Raw genomic sequence first — 23256 nt, 5'->3', positions numbered from 1 at the left:
AATTCTGAAAGAGATGGGAATACCAGACCACCTGACCTGCCTCTTGAGAAATCTGTGTGCAGGTCAGGAAGCAACAGTTAGAACTGGACATGGAACAACAGACTGGTTTCAAATCGGAAAAGGAGTACGTCAAGGCTGTATATTGTCACCCTGCTTATTTAACTTCTATGCAGAGTACATCATGAGAAATGCTGGACTGGAAGAAATACAAGCTGGAATCAGGATTGCCGGGAGAAATATCAATAACCTCAGATATGCAGATGACACCACCCTTATGGCAGAAAGTGAAGAGGAGCTAAAAAGCCTCTTGAAGAAAGTGAAAGAGGAGAGTGAAAAAGTTGGCTTAAAGCTCAACATTCAGAAAATGAAGATCATGGCATCTGGTCCCATCACTTCATGGGAAATAGATGGGGAAACAGTGGAAACAGTAGATACAGTGTCAGACTTTATTTTTTTGGGGCTCCAAAATCACTGCAGATGGTGATTGCAGCCATGAAATTAAAAGACGCTTACTCCTTGGAAGAAAAGTTATGACCAGCCTAGATAGTATATTCAGAAGCAGAGACATTACTTTGCTGACTAAGGTCCCACCTAGTCAAGGCTATGGTTTTTCCAGTGGTCATGTATGGATGTGAGAGTTGGACTGTGAAGAAGGCTGAGTGCCGAAGAATTGATGCGTTTGAACTGTGGTGTTGGACAAGACTCTTGAGAGTCCCTTGGACTGCAAGGAGATCCAACCAGTCCATTCTGAAGGAGATCAGCCCTGGGATTTCTTTGGAAGGAATGATGCTAAAGCTGAAACTCCAGTACTTTGGCCACCTCATGAGAAGAGTTGACTCACTGGGAAAGACTCTGATCCTGGGAGGGATTGGGGGCAGGAGGAGAAGGGGATGACCGAGGATGAGATCGCTGATGGCATCACGGACTCAATGGACGTGAGTCTGAGTGAACTCCGGGAGATGGTGATGGACAGGGAGGCCTGGCGTGCTGCGATTCATGGGGTCGCAAAGAGTCAGACACGACTGATCGACTGAACTGAACTGAACTGAACTGACCATGAACTAGTCATCTTGGTGTGTTATTTGGCATTTGATAATCCAGCTCATGAATTTTCTGCTTTTTCCCCTCAATGCCAAATAACATTAGCAGATCTTCAGTATCAATAATTCATGATTGGACTGGTTTTTAAACTAACGAGGGACCTCCTTGGCTCAGCAGTAAAGAATCTGTCTGCAATATGCAAGACCCAAGTTCCATCCCTGGGTCAGGAAGATCCCCTGGAGGGGGGCATGGAAACCCACTCTAGTACTCTTACCTAGAGAATCCCATGGACAGAAGAGCCTGGAAGGCTGCATGCAGTCCATAGGGTCGCACAGAGTAGGGCGTGACTAAAGCGACCAAGCAGCAGCAGCTTGGTGGTCTAGTGGCTAAGGCACCACACTCCCAAAGCAGAGGGCCTGTGTTTGATTCCTGCTCAGGGAACTGGATCCCAATACTGCATCTAAGAATTCATATGCTGCAACTAAGAACCAGTACAGTCAAATAAATCAAATTAAACACTTTTTAAAAAAGTGTATGAGCATTTTGAAAGATCTTTCTACCTATAAACTAAATTTTACTGAAACTCCCACAGCAAGTAATGAGGAACATATTCAATATTCTTACATTCTGTTTGCATGTGAGTAAAAATCACTCAGTTGTGTCTGACTCTTTGTGACCCCATGGACTATACAGTCTATGGAATTCTCCAGGGTGGAATACTGTAGTGGGTAGCCTTTCCCTTCTCCAGGGGATTTTCATACCCAGGGATTGAACCCAGGTCTCCTACATTACAGGCAGATTCTTTACCAGCTGAGCCACAAGGGAAGCCCCAGAATACTGGAGTGGGTTGCCTATCCCTTCTCCAGCAGATCTTCCCAACACAGGAATTGAACTGGGGTCTCTGCATTGTAGGCAGATTCTTTATGAACTGAGCTACTGTTTGCATAAATCTTGTTTTAATGTAGTCTTATCAGAGAAAATTGAAATATCAACGATTTTTTTACTATGTGATCTTATCAATTGTAGATTAATTGAGCACAAATATTGAAGAACTCCATTTCTGTTTGGGCTAAATATCACAAGAGATAAAAGATTTAAAGGTGGCTGCTATGGACAAAACTTTCTTACTATGACAGCATGACTGCATGCTCAGTTGCTTAGTCGTGTCAGACTCTTTGCAACCCCATGGACTGTAGTCTGCCAAACTTCTCTGGCCTTGACATTTTCCAGGCAAGAAGACTGGAGTGGGTTGCTATTTCCTCTTCCAGGGGATCTTCCCAACCCAGGGACAGAACCTGCATTTTTTGTGTCTCTTGCATTGGCAGGTGGATACTTTACCATTAGTGCTACCTGGGAAGCCATTAATTATGCCAAGCTTTTTCAAACATTGGCTCTTTGCATTCACGGAGATTTGAAAGAGGAGAGAGGATACTCTCGAAGAGGGGAAAGGACAGATGGAATTCTCCAGTCAAGAATACTGGAGTGGGTTGCCATGCCCTCCTCCAGGAGATCTTCCCAAGCCAACGATTGAACCTGGGTCTCTGACATTGCAGGTGGATTCTTTATCATCTGAGCCACTAGGGAAGCCCCATAAGAGTTAGGACATATGATCTGGTCCTAAGATCAGGGGACAAAAGGGAGTGGCCTACATTTAGTGGCAGAGCCCATGTTACAAGGCAACACCTGTCTGAGAACTTCAGCTTCCTTTGTCTGCTTTCTCTAGCATCTTTTCATCATGATCTTTACATTATGTCAATGTGTGGCTTCAAAGTTCTTACTGATATGTTTTCTGGTGCAATTCCTCTGAACCATGCCTCTGATTATGAGCGGCAGAAAGTTTGAAATCAGAATTTCTTGGGAAGGTCTAGATATGGTCATCAAAGAATCAGTAGGTCAAATAGCTACAAACAGGAATATTTCACTATGTCACAACTTACAGAAAATAGAGAAAGAATTTCTGTGACCTCTTCCAGCAAACTTTGTCTATCTAATAGAGTTATCCTGAGGTTATCTAAGATAATTTATATGAAGTTTAAGGACACTACCTAATATATAGTCAGTAGTCAGTAATGTTAACTAATCAAAATCAGAGATGGTTAGATAGCATCACTGACTCAATGGACATGTAATTTAAGGAAACTTCATTAAGATACTGGAGGACAAGGGAACCTGGGTGCTGCAGTCCATGGGGTCACAAAGAGTTGGACATGACTTAGCAACTGAACACCAACAACAAAAATCATAATTCATAATAGCAAAAGCACCTGCTAATTAGAGGTATTTATGGTGTGTGATGCATATGCAGGTCAGGAAGCAACAGTTAGAACTGGACATGGAACAACAGACTGGTTCCAAATAGGAAAAGGAGTACGTCAAGGCTGTATATTGTCACCCTGCTTATTTAACTTCTATGCAGAGTACATCATGAGAAACGCTGGGCTGGAAGAAGCACAAGCTGGAATCAAGATTGCTGGGAGAAATATCAATAACCTCAGATATGCAGATGACACCACCCTTATGGCAGAAAGTAAAGAGGAACTAAAAAGCCTCTTGACAAAAGTGAAAGAGGAGAGTGAAAAAGTTGGCTTAAAGCACAATTCAGAAAACTAAGATCGTGGCATCCAGTCCCATCACTTCATGGCAAATAGATGGGGAAACAGTGGCTGCCTTTATTTTTCTGGGCTCCAAAAATCACTGCAGATGGTGATTGCAGCCATGAAATTAAAAGATGCTTACTCCTTGGAAGGAAAGTTATGACCAACCTAGACAGCATATTTAAAAGCTGACATTACTTTGCCAACAAAGGTCCGTCTAATCAAGGCTATGGTTTTTCCAGTGGTCATGTATGGATGTGAGAGTTGGTCTGTGAAGAAAGCTGAGTGCCAAAGATCTGATGCTTTTGAACTGTGATGTTGGAGAAGACTCTTAAGAGTCCCTTGGACTGTGAGGATATCTAGCCAGTCCAACCTAAAGGAGATCAGTCCTGGGTGTTCACTGGAGGACTGATGTTGAAGCTGAAACTCCAATACTTTGGCCACCTGATGTGAAGAGCTGACTCATTGGGAAAGACCCTGATGCTGGGAAAGATTGAGGGCAAGAGGTGAAGGGGACGACAGAGGATGAGATGTTTGCATGGCATCACTGACTGGATGGACACGGGTTTGGGTGAACTCTGGGAGTTGGTGATGGACAGAGAGGCCTGGCGTGCTGTGGTTCATGGGATCGCAAAGAATTGGACACGACTTAGCACCTGCACTGAACTGAACTTGGATGATGTTAAACTACATGAGAAAGGATTAGTACTTAATTTACTTCTAATGGACTGGGGCATTGGCTTTCCCTTTCTATTTCCTAGATGGAATTGACATAACAGAAATTCTGTTTCTGAAACATTAGTTTGTAGGCAGCATGGGGTGGCTTGGGATAAGTTAAAGATGAGGCTTGTGCTTCAAACCTGAATGAAAGGGAGACTTTGGGACTACAAATAGAAATACGACAACATGTATGAGGGCTTGATTGAAAGACTATTATGAATTTTATTTTAACATGTTGAGAATAAAGTAAAAGAATAATATCATTAACAGCTTATTAAATAAAATGACATTACTATTATTAAAATAGAAATAAAGCTACTTATATACTTCATGGGAAATGTAATACTGTAAATTCCTAATTGACATATGCAAAGATGATTAATTGCTTTTATTAGTTACAGTGTTGGTGATATTTTAAAAGATGTAGATTTATACCATTTAAATTCCTTGACCTGAAAATGATCATTTGGGCCTTAAAAAGGCATTGTGATGATTTATTTTCCATGAACTAAATTTCATAAAATGCTGGATGCTAAAATTTTCATATGGGACTTAGGCATTTGACAAATGTATGCAGGGTTGATCTTCCTACAGATGAAGTAGGAGATTTTATATTATACTTGCTTCTTGTACTGCACAATTGATTTAGAATATTAAACTTCCACTGCTAAAGACATTGAATGCTAAGGTGAGTTAATTATTTATTTATAAACATTTCAAAGTGTTATTTATTCTTTAGGGTGAATACAGGCCATGAGCACAAGATTAGTAGAGGGCCCTGTAGCCAGACTCTGAGGGAACCAGGAACCCTAAAGGACAAGGGAGACTCCTAAGGGAAAGGGAAAGATATGTAAAGAGAGAGTCGGGATACCTGAAGATGAGTTTGACAAACTTAACAATTTTCTTATTCTGTCCCTGAATAGGGAACATTTACTTCTCATCAAAGTGAAATCAGGGTCAAAAGCAATAGACACTGTGTAAATCAACTGGTTTATATATTTTTGGAGGTTGTGCTTTCATGCTAACAATAGGAGGCCAAAAAAATAATTTTAAAAATAAAAAAACTTACTGAATACACGTATATTCTGAGGCACTGAATCAGACAAGTGACTGATGCAAAATTTTAGGTTCCTAGGTCATTAAAATCCTAAAAGATAATGCTGTTAAAGTGTTGCACTCAATATATCAGCAAATTTGGAAATATCAGCAGTGGACAAAAGGCTAGAAAAGGTCAATTTTCATTCCAGTCCCAAAGTAGGGCAATGCTAAAGGATGTTCAAACTACTGCACAATTGCATTTGTTTCACATGCTAGCAAGGTTATGTGCAAAATCTTTCAAGCTAGGCTTCTGCAGTACATGAACTGAGAACTTCCATATGTACAAGCTGGGTTTAGAAAAGGCAGAAGAGCTAGAGGTCAAATTGCCAAAAATCTGTTGAATCATGATGAAAGCAGGGGAATTCCAGAAAAACATCTACTTCTGCTTCATTGGCTACACTAAAGTCTTTGACTGTGTGGATCACAACTGTGAAATATTCTTAAAGCGATGGGAATATGAGTCCACCTTACTTGCTTCCTGAGAAACCTGTATATAGACCAAGAAGCAACAGTTAGAACTCTACATGGAACAATGGAGAGGCTCAAAATTGGGAAAGGAGTACAAGGTTGTATGTTGTCACCTTGTGTATTTAACTTACATGCAGAGTGTATATGTAAGTGATCAGTCATGTCCGACTTTTCGTGACACGATGGACTGTAGCCTGCCAGATTCCTCTGTCCATGGAATTTTCCAGAAGGAGAACTGGAGTGGGTTTCCATGCCCTCCCCCAGGGGATCTTTCCGACTCAGAGGCTGAACTGGCATCTTTTGCATTGGCAGGCAGATTCTTTACCCCCGTGCTTCCTGGGAAGCCCTAGGTGTGCAGAGCATACCATGCAAAATGTCAAGCTGAATGAATCACAAGCTGGAATCAAGATTTCTGGGAGAAATATCAACGACCTCAGATATGCATATTTACCACCCTAATGGCAGAAAATGAAGAGGAATTAAAGAACCTCCTGATAAGGGTGAAAGAGGAGAGTGAAAAAGCTGGCTTAAAACTCAACATTCAAAAAACTAAGATCATAGCATCTGGTCCCATCACTTCATGGCAAATAGAATGGGAAAAAGTGGAAATAGTGACAGATTTTATTTCCTTGGGCTCCAAAATTACTGCAAACAGTGACTGGAGCCATGAAATTAAAAGATGCTTCCTCCTCGGAAAGAAAGTTATCACAAACCTAGACACCATCTTAAAAAACAGAGATATCACTTTGCTGGCAAAGGTCTAAAGAGCCAAAGTTATGGTTTTTCGAGTAGACATGTACTGATGTAGAATTGGACCATAAAGAAGGCTGAACACCAAAGAACTGATCCTTTTGAGTTGTGGTGCTGGAGAAAACTTTTGAGAGTCCCTTGGACAGCAAGGAGATCAAACTAATCATTCCAAAGGAAATCAGTCCCGAATACTCATTGGAAGGACTAATGCTGAAACTCCAAATTTTGGCCACCTGATGTGAAAAGCTGACTCACTGGAAAAGAACCTAATGCTGGGAAAGATGAAGGGCTGGAGGAGAAGAGGGTAGCAGAGGATGAGATGGTTAGACTCAATGGATGTGAATTTGATCAACCTCTAGGAGCTAGTGAAGGACAGGGAAGCCTGGCATGCTGTAGTCCCTGGGGTCGCAAAGAGTTGGACTTGACTTAGTGACTGAATAGAGCAGAACCACTAAACTCAATTATTTAACCAACAACTTAGTTATGCCCCTGAATCAGTGCATCTTTTCTTGGAGATGAGCCTGTAGGTAGAGGTTGAAAAAGTGGTTCCATCAACTTGGAAACTCAAGTAGCCTGATGTGCTCAGGCCTGATAGTTTATGTCTGTCTTAGCAATTCCCTTGGGGGTTGTTGGAATTTCTTCTTTGAAAGGCCATAACAAAGAACTAATACACGTATACCTTAGAGATATTCTAGGTTGGGTTTCAGATGACCAAAATAAAGGAAGCATTGCAATAAAGTGAGCTATGAGTTTTTCTGTTTCCTAGTGTATACAAAAGTTATGTTTATCCCACACTGTAGTCTAATGTAGTCTAATAAGTGTATACTTACATTATGCCTAAAAAAGCAATATACATAGCTTAATTTAAAAATAGTTTATTGATAGAAATTTTAGCCATCATCTGAGTCTTCAGTGAATTGTAATCTTTTTGCTAGTGGAGGGTTTTGAGTACTGATGGCTGCTTACTGATCAGGGTGGTAGTTGCTAAAGGCTGGGGTGGCTGCGCCATTTCTTAAAATAAGAACACAGTGTGGCACATCAATTGACTCTTCCTTTCATGAACGGTATCTCTGTAACATGTGGTATTGTTTGACAGCATTTTACCCATAGCAGAATTCTTTCAAAATTGAAGTCAACCCTCTCAAATTCTGCCACTGCTTTATCAACCAAGTTTATGTAATATTCTAAATCCTCTGTTGTCATTTCAGCAATTTTCACAGCATCTTCACCATGAATAGTTTACATATCAAGAAATCACTTTTTGCTCATCCTTCAGAAGCAACTCCTCATTAATTAAAGTCTTATTATAATATTGCAGCAATTCAGTCACATTTTCAGGCTTCACATCTAATTCTAACTTTCCTCTTATTTCCACATCTACAGTTACTTCCTCCACTGAAGTCTTGAACTCCTCCAAGTCATCCCTGAGGGTTAGAATCAACTTTTATTAAACTCCTGTTAATGTCAATATCTTGACTTTTCACAGGAATAACCAATGTTCTTAATGACATCTGGAATAATGAATTATTTCCAGGAGGTTTTCAATTGCTTTGCTCAGATCCATCAGAGGAATCACTATCTATGGCAGATATAGTTTTATGAAATATAATTCTTACATAATAAGACTTGAAAGTAGAAATTATTCCTTGATTCATGGCTGCAGAATGGATGTTGTGTCAACAGGCATGAAAACAACATTATCTTGTACATTTCCATTAAAGCTCTCAGATAACCGGTGCATTGCCAATGAACAGTAATAATTTAAAAGGAATCTTTTCCTGAGCAATGGGTCTCAGCAATGGCCTTAAAATATTCAGTAAAGCATGTTGTCAACAGATGTGCTGTCATTCAGGCTCTATTGTTCCATTTATAGCGTACACGTAGAACAAACTTAGCATAATTCTTGGGCTTCCCTGGTGGCTCAGATGGTAAAGAGTCTGCCTGCAATGTGGGAGACCCAGGTTCGATACCTAGGTTGGGAAGATCCCCTGGAAAAGGAAATGACTACCCACTCCAGTATTCTTGCCTGGAAAATCCCATGGATGGAGGAGCCTGGCAAGTTACAGTCCATGGGGTTGCAAAGAGTTGGATACGACTGAGCGACTAACACTAAGGGCCCTATGGATTTTCAGAACAGTAAGTGAACAATGGCTTCAACTTTAAGTCACCAGTTGCATTAGCCCCTAACAAGTGAGTCAGCCTTTGAAGCTTTGAAGCCAGTTATGTAATTCCTCTTTAACTATGAAAGTCCTAGATTGCATCTTCTTCCCATTGAAAGCTGTTTTCTTACATTGAAAATCTGTTGTTTAATGAAGCAACCTTCCTAATGGTCTTACTTAGATCTTCTGGGTATCTTGAAGCACTTACTGCTTCACTTTGCACTTTTATGTTATAGAGATGGCTTCTTTCCTTTAACCTCAGGAACCAGCCTCTGCTAGTTTCAAGCATTTCTTCTGTAGCTTCCTCCCCCTCAGCCTTCATAGATTTGAAGAGAGTTAGAGCCTTACTCTGGATTAGGCTTTGGCTTGAGGGAATGTGGTGGCTGTTTTGATCTAACTAGACCACTAAAATTTTCTCCATCTCAGTATAAAACTATTTTGCTTTCTCATCATTCATGTGTTCACTGCAGTAGCACTTTTAATCTTCTTCACAAACTTTTTATTTCCATCCACAACTTGGCTAATCTGCAAAAGAGGCCCAGCTTTCAGCTCATCTCAGCTTCTGATGTGCCTTTTCTATTAAGCTGGGCTTCCCAGGTGGCTCAGATGGTAAAGAATCTTCCTGTAGTATGGGAGACCTGGGTTCAATCCCTGGGTTGGGAAGATCCCCTGGAGAAGAGAATCTCTAGTATTCTTGCCTGGAGAATTCCATTGACAAGGGAGCCTGGCTCCATGGGGTCACAAAGAGTCGGACATGACTGAGTGACTAACACATACATTCTGTTAAGCTTAATCATTTCTAGCTTTCAATTTAAAGTGAGAGATGTGCAACTCTTCCTTTCCCGTGAACACTTTGAGGCCATTATAGGGTTGTTAATTTGTCTAATTCCAATATTGTCCTGTCTCAGGGAATAGGGAAGCCCAAGGAGAAGGCGAGAGACAGGGGAATGGCCAGCTAGTCAGTGAGTGGTCAGAACACAAACAACATTTATCAGTTAATATCACCTTCTTGCATAAGAGTGGTTTGTGGCACCTCGAAATGATTACAATAGTAACATCAAAGGTTACTGATCATATAATACATATAACAAAAGCATATAGTAATAGTGAAAAATACATAACAAATACATTGTTATATTTAGCCACTGAGTTATTGTTTAGTCACTGAGTCGTGTCTGACTCTTTTGCAACCCTATGGACTGTAGCCTGCCAGGCTCCTTCTGTCCATGAGATTTCCCAGGCAAGTATCTTGGAGTGGGTTGCCATTTCCTTCTCCAGGGGATCTTTCCAACCCAGGATCAAGACTCTATCTCCTGCATTGCCAGGTGAGTTTTTTTAGCACTGAGCCGCCAGAGAAACCTCAGCAAATATATATATAACAATAAAAAAATAAAAACATAAAAGACTGAGAATTACCAAAACCTGACATAGAGACATGAGGTAAACAAATGCTGTCAGAAAAATGTCACTGATAGACTTGCTGTATGCAGGATTGCCACAAACTTTCAACTTGTAAAACCAAACAAAAAAAGTAGTATCTGCAAAGCACAATAAAATGAGGCACAATAAGTGAATTATGTCTGTAATTATTTTATTTTAACTCTTCGTTAACAGAGTGAAATGCTCTGACAGCTGTCAATAAGATGTCAAACCCAGTGATTTAATGGCACATTTTTCTTTTTTCATTTCTGCATTTTCTCTGAAGCCAAAACAATTTCTATAGTTTTAAAGTAATGAAGAAGATTAAAAAAAAAAAAGGATGAAGTACAGGTATCTTGAGAAACCTCCTTCACTGAAGCACTTTTAATCTCAGAAGTGACATCTGCAGCAAGCACATAGCAAGCTCCTGACCACAGGCATGAAGGGCACTCTGAGACTGAGGGTAGAATTTGAGGGATCACCAGTTCTCTAGGGAGATTTAATTGTGAAAGGAGGGGAAGATGCACTAGTTTGGCCTTCTTGAAACAACTTACTTAAGGGAGTTAGCTCATCTAATTACTCCCCTTCATTCCTTCTAAAAAATGGGCCATCCTACATGCACCACAACTGAGTCCACACACCTCTACAAAAGATTCCACAGGACACAAGGAAGATCCCACATGCTGCAACTAAGACTCGGCCCAGTCAAGTAAATAAATAAAAATAAAACAATTGTGTGAGTCATGGCTGAGACCCCATAGATTGCTTCAGGATGGAGCTGGTCACCAGAGAGAATAACCACATGATTAGAGGCCTGGAATACTGGGGCAGCCTGCTCTCCTGGTATGAAAGGAGGGCTGGTGATTGACTTCCATCATATTGGCCAATGATTTAATCAATCATGCCTATGAAATGAACCCCCCATAAAAACTCCTGGCCCCAAAGCACATGCTGGTTGGTGATCACACTGTACCAGGAAGGTGGCATACCCTGTCTCTATGGGGAGAGAGCATGGAAGTTCCATGACTGGGGCCCTTCCAGATCTTGCCCTTTATACATCTTTATTTGGCTGTTCTGAGTTGTAGTCTTTATAATAAAATTATAATTGTAAGTGTAGAAAGTTCCTGAGTTACTTGACACAGTATACTCTAGAACCCCAAGTGGGACAGAGACAGAAGAGGGATGCCATAGAGGAAAAAACACGTATCCATGTTGTAGAGAACGCTGGTCATTGTCCATGTTGATGAAGTAAAAATTCACATTTCAAGGCAATGCGAGGAAAATTTAAGCATAATTCCTTGCTCTGCCCATTTGGGCCTTTTCCCTCCCCTCAAGTGTTCATTGTGCACATGCATTATGAGTGAACCAAACCTCCCCAGGGGCAGAAATACCTGCTTAACCATAAAGATGAATTTTTCTCCTTCTGGCATCAGCCATGTCACTCCTTAGAATATAACACAACTTTTTCAGGGTCACAAGGAGTCAAGATGACCCACTGCTTGCTTTGTATGTGCAGCCATCTTTGATGAACTTTATGTACAATGCCAATACATCATTTCCCTTAAAGACAGTGATTGGTGCACAACAGACTGGTCAGGTGACCTGGGGCGATATGGACCATACCTAACGGAAGTTCTTAAGTACTCACTTATAAACTTATTAATGTTCCTAACTCCATCATTTGTATTCTGCTGATTTTTCATGATTATTGTTTCTTGTGTTACCAAATGCGTGGCTGAGACTCAAATAAAATTAATGATTAGGCGGCTTGAAACAATTGATCAAATACTCAGTTCTATAGGATCAATGATTATAAAAGTGTAACTCTAGGTATGGGAAGAAGCAACAAGATGAAACCCTTTCCTGAACTATAACAGAATAGTATGACAAGTGTTCCAGAAGTTTTTGGCCACCGGTAATGAGTACAGTCCAGTAATTGTATATTGAGTGGGTTATCAATGAAACACTTGCCTGACATGGGAATGAGCATTCCTAGCACCATGGGACAAATTGTTCATGAAATGTCTCCTAAATCTTGGTCAAAATTAGGACCTAAAGGGAAGGGATTGTAAAATAAAGAATATTGCCCACCATCCAGTTCTACAAGAAGTCATTAGCCACTGTGGTTGCTGATTTATAACACATGCTGAAAAGAATTCAGAGTGAAGAGTAGAATGAGGTACTTTGTGCTAGGGAAACGGACAGAACTGGCCCTTAGACAGTTAAATATTTTCAGCAGAAAGTTCTTATGAACCTGGATTCTTGTATCTTCCCATACTTAGAAAAGCATAACTAAGATGTCTGTTGCTAGTGACTAGCAGCAACTTTCTGTGGAGACAGGTACTTGATTACACGCACCCTCTTGCCAAAACCACATATATACTGTCCTCCCCCTTTACCTCTTAGAACAGTTCTCAGAACTCTCTGAGAGACTTTCCTAGATTATAATTCTCAGTTTGACTCAAACAAAATTTTCCATTTCTTTCTTATATTGGCTATTGATTAATTTTTTGTTGACAATATCCAGGCTTGCTTTTTCACATAACAATAGCTTCTTGCAGTTAGGTACATGTTCATCCAGCTAAAAACTATATTTCTCAGCTATCCTTGTAAATATGCATGTGTAAGACAATTCCAAATGAAAAGATGTATGCAGAAGTGTTATGCATCCTCTCTTTCCCTTTTTATGATGAAAGCTATTTTCTGTCTTTGAAAACTCTAACCCTAGCATTTTACCTTTCAATAGCAGATAACAGCTCTAATCTGTTCATATCTTTCTCTCTTAGCTTGGCATCTAAGATCCAAGAACGGACCCTCTTTAAAACATGTATAATACTACATAGGATTATTTAATACGTTTATCTGAGAGATTAATAAATTCTGCTTGAAGTACCAAGAATGCAATGTGGCCAGTTGGTAATATCACATCACAAGGTCTGCATTCTGTACAGAAAAGAGGTATGTTAATATGCACAGCCACTATTTCCAAAAGCATTTGCACAGACACAGTGTGAAAGAGGCACCTGTAGGAAAAACTCCTCCATTAGGGCCATGGTCCATCGGTGGTGCAGCTTCCAGGATTTGGCTGGGTGACTGATGTCTGCTGCATGGAGAATCAGGGACATGGTTTTGGCTTTGTCAAGCCTGTCAAAACAAGGGCATGCTCAAATTATCAGAACAAAATAACCAACTACAGTCTTTGCCAAGTTCAAGCCCACAGATCTTTAATATGAAAACAAAATTATAACCTACCCTTCAGGTTGCTGCAAACTGTTTCTTATATTTTTAATTTGCTGGAAGTGACCCGACATGTCTGTAGACAAAACCATTTCAATCACTAGGTTCCGAAGATCCCTGTGGAGTCATCAAAAGCAGAAAGGTTTGGCCTTTTTCCTTTGTTCTCAAGTGAAACATTTAATATTAAGAATTACATTTTATTTTTTCTAATGGTATGAGCAGAAAAGATGCTATATTTTTAAATATAAAAGAGCTTATAGAAGTTTGGCTTTAGGATGTTGCCAGGAGAACAATCTGTGAATGATGCTGTGTAACATCTCCTTTTAAAGAACTGGATGCTTTCCCTCCCATATACACAACCCTTCCCCACTCATACTTTCTAAATATTACTTTTAGAAATAATTAATATCAGAAAGGATCCTAACCAATTTTAGAGAAAAACCACTCTAAAGGAAGAATTTACTATTAATAAAACTACCACCATTATTCAATAGTTATTCAATCCAGACAGTGTTTTAAGAGCTTTTTATGTGAGGGGCACTATTATTTCCAATCCAAGAGGATTGAGTTCTTTGCCCAGTCACACAGCTAGTATATAGCAGAGGTAAGACTCAACCGCAAGAGTAGTACTACCAAAGCTGACAGTTGGACCACTCCATTGTACCAAGTTTCCATCATAAGAACTCCAGGAAACCAAGACTATAAGTGCCTGGGAATCCTCTGCTTAAGCTCTGGGGACCTTGAGCCTACATATCATAGATAGAGCTATTGGTACTGTTGAAATTGTAACCAAGACACTGTAAATATGGTGACCATATCACAAAGCCTATACATGAATAAATCATTCTCACACCAAGCAGGAGATGACTGAAGTGACCTAGCAGCAGCAGCAGCAGCAAAGCCTTGCATGTTCTACAACTCATTGCTTGCTCAGTACAGATAGGTAAAAAAGTCACTTATGCTGGAAATCATATTTTATTTTTATTCTGTGGCCAGTAGAGTAAGCTAAATTACAAGTGTATGACAAACTTGAATTATGATCTTGTGTCAAAGATGTTTACCTAAAGTTGGTATGATTGAATGATTTGTTTTAAAAACAACACAGATTGGAGATTCTTGCTGAAAATTATGGGTGCTCAATCCATCTGGGTTTTTAGGATGGGAGCAATGAGAAAACAATACTCTGATTAGTTACTGTTCATGATATTGGATAGCCTGCTTAGAATATACTTTTACCCAAATATTAAGGGAATGGAAGATATCAAAGAAGTTAATACAATTATTCTCAATAAGATTTTTTCTTCTAAATTATGAGATATCCATGCTATAATACCAACTGTACCAAAACATTCATGTTAAGTAGGAAAAATGAGAGAAAAGCTTTATGAAATCTGTAAGATTTAATAAATACATTGTAGTTTGCAGATGTAATGTGAAAAAAGAAACAACAGACCCAAAATGCATTATTTGTGCTAAACCTATATCAAATCAAGATTCAATACCTAATTTATAGTTTTAACCTCCCCCAGGAGTAAAAACTTAAACCAGTCAAATATCTGGTCAGCACTAGGGAGGAAATCTGCCTGACAGACCCCTATTATCCCCCCAAAAAAGGTGACTTTGCCTGAAACAATTAGATCCTTGCTAGAATAACTTTCTTGTCTTGCCTCTTTCTACTTATAAAATTCTGCCATTTTGTACAGTTATTAGGAGCTCCTTTTTATATTCTAGATGGGATTTTGCCCAATTCATGAATTGTTGAATAAAGTCAATAAGATCTTTAAATTTACTCAGTTGAATTGTTTTGTAACAGTAATCAGTAAATGCTAGCTGTTATCAATAATCAACTAATAATATATCAATAAACTAGTACACAAAGGAAATGTGTTCTTTGTAAATTTTTCTTGTCAAAATTTAAAAATCGCTGCATTTATGGTTACTAAAGTTACTTGAAGAAATAGATATGCAAACAGAAAACCTACAAGTCTTTAAAAAGCTATCCATATTTTAATTCTTGGTGAAATAGGATTAAGGTTATACTAGCAAATGCATTTTTATAGCTTTTGGAAACAGTGTTGGATTTATTAAATTCTACCATATCATAAATCATATATAAGTCAACTCATAAATCATGTGATATTGCTTCAGGGAAGAAGCCAATTCTGACTCCATGCTGGAGCTATCTCTTTTATTTGTTTTCTGTTGCTTTTGTTATTGTAATCATACAGAATGGTTTGCCCCAGAGAATCTTGCCCCAATGCCTGACTGTTAAACTAAAGTGCCTTTGCTCACAACCCTGTCCACCTGTGGATGGCAGGAAGGAAGAAATTAACACATTCCCTGCCTGAGGTTTGCCATTCTAGAAGATGTTTGCAACATTAATAGCCTTTGCACTTCGATTTCTCACCTCCCCTCACCTCTAGATATAAAAGAACCTGGCATCCAGACACCAATAAGATAGCTATTTTGAGGTGCTAGCCTTCCATCTTCTCTGTCTGCCTGCTCCCCAATTAAAGTCTCTTCCTTGCCTCAACACCATCTCTAGGATTCATTGGCCTATTGTGCAGCAAACAGAGCAAGCTTGGACCCAGTAACAATATTCTGGTATTTGTTAAAAAAATTTGGGAATTTCCTGGCAGTCCAGTTGTTAGGACTTGGTATGCTTATTGCCAGGGTCACAGGTTCAATCCCTCAGGGAATTATGATCCCATAAGCTGTGTGGCATGGACAAAAAAATAAAAATTATAAAACCATTCAATTAGGATGTTTTGTACAGTAAGCTGCTTGTTTTGTACAGTAAGCTACTGTACAAAAATATAAAATATTATAGGAGCAAACTGTAAGAATAAATAATAAAGATGTTAAAGAAAAAAGTGCAATAGAAAAATAACACATTGAAACAGCAACAGAATCAACTTAGAGAAGATGGTTAATTCAAAGGAATAACAAAAATTAATAATGCAAATATAACCCCTGGGAAGGATAATCATTGATAAAGAAATAAATTTATATTCTAAATGGAAATAGTCAATCCCTGGGACCTTAGGAACCAAATCTGCACCTGCTTCTACCCTTGCCCTTCTATTTTCCACATACCCAACAGTGGTGCCTTTTATGATTAGATCCCAGCCTTCCTAGGTTGGTGACCCAACTGGGCTGTTCCCTGTGGAATGAAATGTAAGACCTGAACTGGGTTCCCAAAACAAAATGTCTCTTTCCTCCCATGTTAGAGCTTTTTCTATGTCTGTAAAAATGAGCCCATATTTTTTCTGGCCTTGAAAATCCAGAAAATTTCAATATTTGAAAAAAATAACCATGGGAAATTAGGACTTCTTTAAAACTCTAAATTAACCTCTTATTTCTTTATTTTAAGGCAGACCTTAATCCCAGGTTACTTCTTTGGACATTTCCTTTCAGCTTGATTTAAATGAAAAAACAAACAAATCTTTGATGTTTGCATCTGAATAAGATTTTTTTCAGTGCATTAACTGATTTAATGAGATCTTTGTTAAAGATAAAGCCTGTTTAAAAAATATAAGTAGGTCACAGAATACTAGGGATGTCAGTTCAGTTCACTCAGTCGTGGCCGACTTTTTGTGACCCCATGGACTGCAGGAAGCCAGCCCTCCCTATCCATCACCAACTCCCAGAGTTTACTCAAACTCATGCCCATTGAGCTGGTGATGCCATCCAACCATCTCATCCTCTGTTGTCCCCTTCTCCTTCTGCCTTCAATCTTTCCCAGCATCAGGATCTTTTCCAACGAGTCAGCTCTTCACATCAGGTGGCCAAAGTATTGGAGTTTCAGCTTCAGCATCAGTCCTTCCAGTGAATATTCAGGACTGATCTCCTTTAGGATGGACTGGTTGGATTTCCTTGCAGTCCAAGGGACTCTCAAGAGTCTTCTCCAACACCACAGTTCAAAAGCATCAATTCTTCGGTGCTCAGCTTTCTTTATAGTCCAACTCTTACATCCATATGTGACTACTGGAAAAACTATAGCCTTGACTAGATGGACTTTTGTTGACAAAGTAGTGTCTCTGCTTTTCAATATGCTGTCTAGGTTGGTCATAACTTTTCTTCCAAGGAGCAAGCATCTTCTAATTTCATGGCTGCAGTCACCATCTGCAGTGATTTTGTTGCCCTCCCAAAACTGTTGGAGCCCCCAAAACACCAAGGTGAAGGAATAGATCAAGATCATCATGGAGGATCTAGAATTAGTCCTGGGCAACCTGAAGGATGTAGCCAAGGAACTTAAGGAACATGTTTATAGTCTATTGATCACAGTTTTGTGTGGAGAGGAGATACCCCATGTCCAAGATCAGGAGCGGCAGCTGTGCTTTGCTGGACCAGTCATGAGGAGATATCCCATGTTCAAGGGCAAAGGAGAAGCCCCAGCAAGACGTTAGGAAGGGGAATTCACGTTTAGAATCAAACTCCATTCCTGCCAGAGACGCTCAGAGGGCTCAAACAAACCTTGTGCGCACTGGGACCCAGAGACCCCACAAAGACTGAGACAGAACTATGTTTGATCATCTCCTGTGGAGGTACGGGTCAGCAGTGGACTGCCGCAGGGACGGGGGCTCTGGGTGCAGCAGACTTGGATATGGCATAAGCCCTCTTGGAGGAGGTCACCATTAACCCCACCATAGAGCTAACTAGGGACGTACTTACATTAAAAAATCTCTATGTTTATCTGAAATTTACACTTAATTGTATGTCCTTTATTTTTATTTGATATATCTAGCAATCTTACAGTAAATGAAGGGGATAATGATGACCAGGAAATGTACACTGAGTGGGAGGGGTACATCTTATTACTTTCTCCTGCATGGCAATAAGCAATACCTTTTCATGTTAATTTTTTTTTTTTTAAGAATACAGATGGTTTGGAGAAATATTTATGATTACCCTCTGCATCTAGGTCATTTTAGCGTATTTGTAGCTTTTCCCCCAAATAGTGAATTTTTGTTTTTTAAAAAAGCTCATATTCACATATAAAAAAGTAACATATGAAGGAATCAGACACAAAAATTCTGAATTAATGTAAGACCACATATTGGTACAACTGAGCAGAACTCCATTCCAAGGAGGGCTCTCCTGGTGGCTCAGATGGTAAAGAATCAGCCTGCAATGCAGGAGATGCAGGAAACGCAGGTTCAATCCTTAGATCAGGAAGATTCACTAAAGAAGGTAATGGCTACTCACTCCCCAGTTCTTGCCTGGAGAAGTCCATGGACAGAGGAGCCTGGAGGCCACAGTTCATGTGGTCATAAAGAGTCAGACATGACTCAGTGACTAAGCATTTTAGCACCATTTCAAGGAGTATGTAATTATGTATCTTAAGGTGTTATGCAGTATGTGGTCTTATGGATTGGTTATGATGCATATAGATGTTGAACTGGCCTTGAAATAGTTCAGCTCCATCTACAGAGCCTTGTTCCTGAATAGTCTTCCAGGACTAATCTTCCAGTCAAGGGGAATTTAGTTTGATTTGTGATTAAAGGATTGACTTTCATCTGTTTTCTTCATGTTAAATCATATAACATTTTCCTTGAAATTAAATTTCCTCTATATTTCCTCTGAAACTCACCTCCAGTCATCTTTGGATAAATTTACCAGGACATTCATTTCTTCTTCTTGCATAAGTCGATAAGCTGCACTCACATGATGATTTTCAAGGACAGAGCGATCGTTATACAAAATGGCAACATCTGACCTAAAAAATAAAAGCAAAATGCCTACTAGAGGATTTCTTCAGATCTCATGAGTATCTATTGAAAATACCCAAGTCATAAGGCATAATAATATCAGTAAAATCCAATAATTGAACACCTAAATTTACAGAGGTACTTAGTTTCCTTATTTTTTAAAACTGTATAATAATTTTAAAAAACAGACTTTATCTTTTACAGCAATTTTAGGATTAAAACAAAACTGAGCAAAAAGTACAGAGATCTGCCCTATACCCCGTGGTCCCACACATGCATAGCCTCTCGCATTATTAACATTCCCAACCACAGAGGTACATTTATTAGAACTGATGAACCTACATTAAACATCGGTATCAGAGACCATAGTTTCCATTAAGGGTTTACTCTCAGTGGTATAAATTTTATGGGATTGGACTAGTATATAATGACATGTATCTATCATTAATGTATTATACAGAGTATTTTCACTGCCCTAGAAATCCTTTGTGATCTGCCAATTCAGACTTCACTTCCCATCCCCTTAACACCTGGCAACCACTGTTTTTTTTTTTATTGTCTTCACAGTTTTGCCTTTTCCAGAATGTCATATGACTCTATGTAGCCTTTTCAGATTGGATTCTTATACCTTTTAGTATGCATGGAAGCTACCTTCATATCGTTTCATGGCTTGATAGTTCAATTCTTCTGAGCACTAACTAATATTACATTATTTAGGTATATCAACACTTTATTTATCCACTCAGCTGTTAAATGGCATATTAGTAGCTTTCAAGTTTTGGAAATTATTAATAAAGCTGCTATAAATATCCATGTGCAGGTTTTCATGTATACATAAGTTTTCAGCTGCTTTGGATAAATACCAAGGAAAGTAATTATCAGCTCATATGGTGAGAATATATTTAGTTTCATCAGAAACTACCGAACTGTCTTCTAGTATGGTTGTACCATTTTGCATTCCCATCAGTAACGCCTGAGAGTTCCTGTTGATCAACATCTTCACTAGTGTATGGTGTGTCAATGTTCTGGATTTTAGCCTTTCTAATAGATGTATAGTGATATCTCATTGTTTAATTTCCATATCCTTCAATTCAGTTCAGTCACTCAGTGGTGTCCAGCTCTTTGCGACCCCATGAATTGCAGCATGCCAAACCTCCAAGTCCAACACTAACTCCCGGAGTGCACCCAAACTCATGTGCAGTGAGTCGGTGATGCCATCCAGCCATCTCATCCTCTGTCATCCCCTTCTCCTCCTTCCCCCAATCCCTCCCAGCATCAGGGTCTTCTCCAATGAGTCAACTCTTCACATGAGGTGGCCAAAGTACTGGAGTTTCAGCTTTAGCATCATTCCTTCCAAAGAAATCCCAGGGCTGATCTCCTTCAGAATGGACTGGTTGGATCTCCTTGCAGTCCAAGGGACTCTCAAGAGTCTTCTCCAACACCACAATTCAAAACCGTCAATTCTTCGGTGCTCAGCTTTCTTCACAGTCCAACTCTCACATCCATACATGACCACTGGAAAAACCATAGCCTTGACTAGATGAACCTTTGTTGGCAAAGTAATGTCTCTGTTTTTTAATATGCTATCTAGGTTGGTCATAACTATTCTTCCAAGGAGTAAGAGTCTTTTAATTTCATGGCTGCAGTCACCATCTGCAATCATTTTGGAGCCCCTAGAAATAAAGTCTGACACTGTTTCCACTGTTTCCCCATCTATTTCCTATGAAGTGATGGGATCAGATGCCATGATCTTAATTTTCTGAATGTTGAGCTTTAAGCCAACTTTTTCACTCTCTGCTTTCACTTTCATCATGAGGCTTTTTAGTTCCTCTTCACTTTCTGCCATAAGGGTGGTGTCATCTGCATATCTGAGGTTATTGATATTTCTCCCAGCAATCTTGATACCAGCTTGTGCTTATTCCACCCCAGCATTTCTCATGATGTACTCTGCATAGAAGTTAAATAAGCAGTGTGACAATATACAATCTTGACGCACTCCTTTTCCTATTTGGAACCAGTCTGTGGTTCCAGGTCCAGTTCTAACCGTTGCTTCCTGACCTGCATACAGATTTCTCAGGAGGCAGGTCAGGTGGTCTGGTATTCCCATCTCTTTCAGAATTTTCCACAGTTTATTATGATCCTCACAGTCAAAGGCTTTGGCATAGTCAATAAAGCAGAAATAGATATTTTGCTGGAACTCTCTTGCTTTTTCCATGATCTAGCGGATGTTGGCCATTTGATCTCTGGTTCCTCTGTCTTTTCTAAAACCAGCTTGAACATCTGGAAGTTCATGGTTCATGTATTGCTGAAGCCTGGCTTGGAGAATTTTGAGCATTACTTTACTAGCGTGTGAGATGAGTGCAATTGTGCGGTAGTTTGAGTGTTCTTTGGCATTGCCTTTCTTTGGGATTGGAATGAAAACTGACCTTTTCCAGTCCTGTGGCCACTGCTGAGTTTTCCAAATTTGCTGGCATATTGAGTGCAACACTTTCACAGCATCATCTTTCAGGATTTGAAATAACTCAACTGGAATTCCATCACCTCCACTAGCTTTGTTCATAGCGATGCTTCCTAAGGCCCACTTGACTTCACTTTCCAGGATGCCTGGCACTAGGTGAGTGATCATGCCATTGTGATTATCTAGATCATGAAGATCTTTTTTGTACAGTGCATATCGCTCATGACATATAACATGGAGAATCTTTTCATATGCTAATTTTTCATCTGTGTATCTTCTTTGGTGAAGTGTCTGTTAAGGAGCATTTTTAAAATCAGGCAGTTTGTTTTCTTATTGTTGACTTTTATGAGTTTTTATATGTTTTTTACAATAGCCTTTTATCATATGTACCTTTTGAACATATTTTCTCCTACTCTTTGGCTAATCTTGTAACTCTCTTGCTAGATCATCTAGATCTTCTCCTATGTTATTTTCTAGAAGTTCTAGAGTTTTTCATTTTACATTTAGGTCTATTCTTCATCTTAAATTAATTTCTGTGAACAGTATAAGGTTTGTGCCTGGATTCTTTTTTTTTCTTTTTTAATTTATGTGCCTGTCTAGTTGTTCCGGCACCATTTGTTGAAGAAACTATATTTGCTCCATTGTATGGCATTTGCTTCTTTGTTAAAGATCAAATTTAAAAGGAAATCTATTGGGAGGAGGTGATATATGCTATTAGCTATCTGCATTAGCTATAGCTATAGCTGCAATAGCTATAGCTATTCCACTTTTATAATAGTTCTGGAAACAAAAGAGGAAGTAACTATTTTAGTGCCTAATAGGTCATTTCCTTTTAAATTTTATTATCAATAATGATAGCTCAATATACAGAAAACTGAACTAGGAACACATATATGCAATCCTTTTGAGAGAAAATTAAATATATTTTGTGCAAGTATCTTCACAAATTTGCTGAGATCATGGGTAAAACTGTGGTTTGCAAATCACATATTTTGTATCATACAATCTCAGATTTAACCATGGCAGTTTTGTCAAGTTTATTGTATAATATGGATATAAGTATCACTATTTCTTCCTTTCAGCAACAAGCAAAGATGTGTTTTTTAATCAGATTTAATTACAGCAAAGTCTATGTGATTTTGTCTCATAAATCCAACAAGATGCTGAGAATACAGAATGGTTTTAATGTTTGAGATAATCTCTGACTGCTATGGAAAGAACAGAATTCTAAGCAATACTCAGTGTCCATGGTAACATGTTGCTTAGCATTTGCTTTTCACAAACAGGAAATTATCTCTATCTATTTACACTTTCAAGGATTTCTATGGCTTATAATGTCTGTGTTGAACTCAAATCTAGCCTTGCACCATGTTTTAAATTATTTTTCAGGCACTGTGCATTATCTAGTAAATAGGTTTCCATATTAGAAAAGCAACTCTAAATCCAAGTAACAAAGAATAATATAAAATACAAATTATAATTATCAGTAACATAAGACCAATATATATTTGGACAAAACGTGAAGCCAATAGAGCTTCTAAAAGCACATCATATTGTTGCATCTGTGATCACTGCAACCTTTTTGTTCATAAAATGTTCAA

General features: G+C 39.0%; 1 protein-coding gene across 1 annotated transcript in view; it reads right to left on the bottom strand.

The window, feature by feature from the left end:
- Positions 1-23256, bottom strand: part of PDE1A (phosphodiesterase 1A) — a 381016-nt gene that overhangs the window by 48007 nt on the left and 309753 nt on the right. Inside the window, exons 8-10 of the mRNA XM_068967526.1 lie at positions 19080-19205; positions 13502-13603; positions 13273-13393 (exon numbers count right to left, since the gene is read on the bottom strand). Of these exons, the coding sequence (XP_068823627.1) occupies positions 13273-13393; positions 13502-13603; positions 19080-19205 (349 nt within the window). The remainder of the gene's footprint in view (positions 1-13272; positions 13394-13501; positions 13604-19079; positions 19206-23256) is intronic.

Source organism: Capricornis sumatraensis, chromosome 3 (assembly GCF_032405125.1).
Source record: "Capricornis sumatraensis isolate serow.1 chromosome 3, serow.2, whole genome shotgun sequence".
In the NCBI taxonomy this organism is placed as follows: Eukaryota; Metazoa; Chordata; class Mammalia; order Artiodactyla; family Bovidae; genus Capricornis; species Capricornis sumatraensis.
This window is presented reverse-complemented; position numbering and strand designations above follow the sequence as displayed.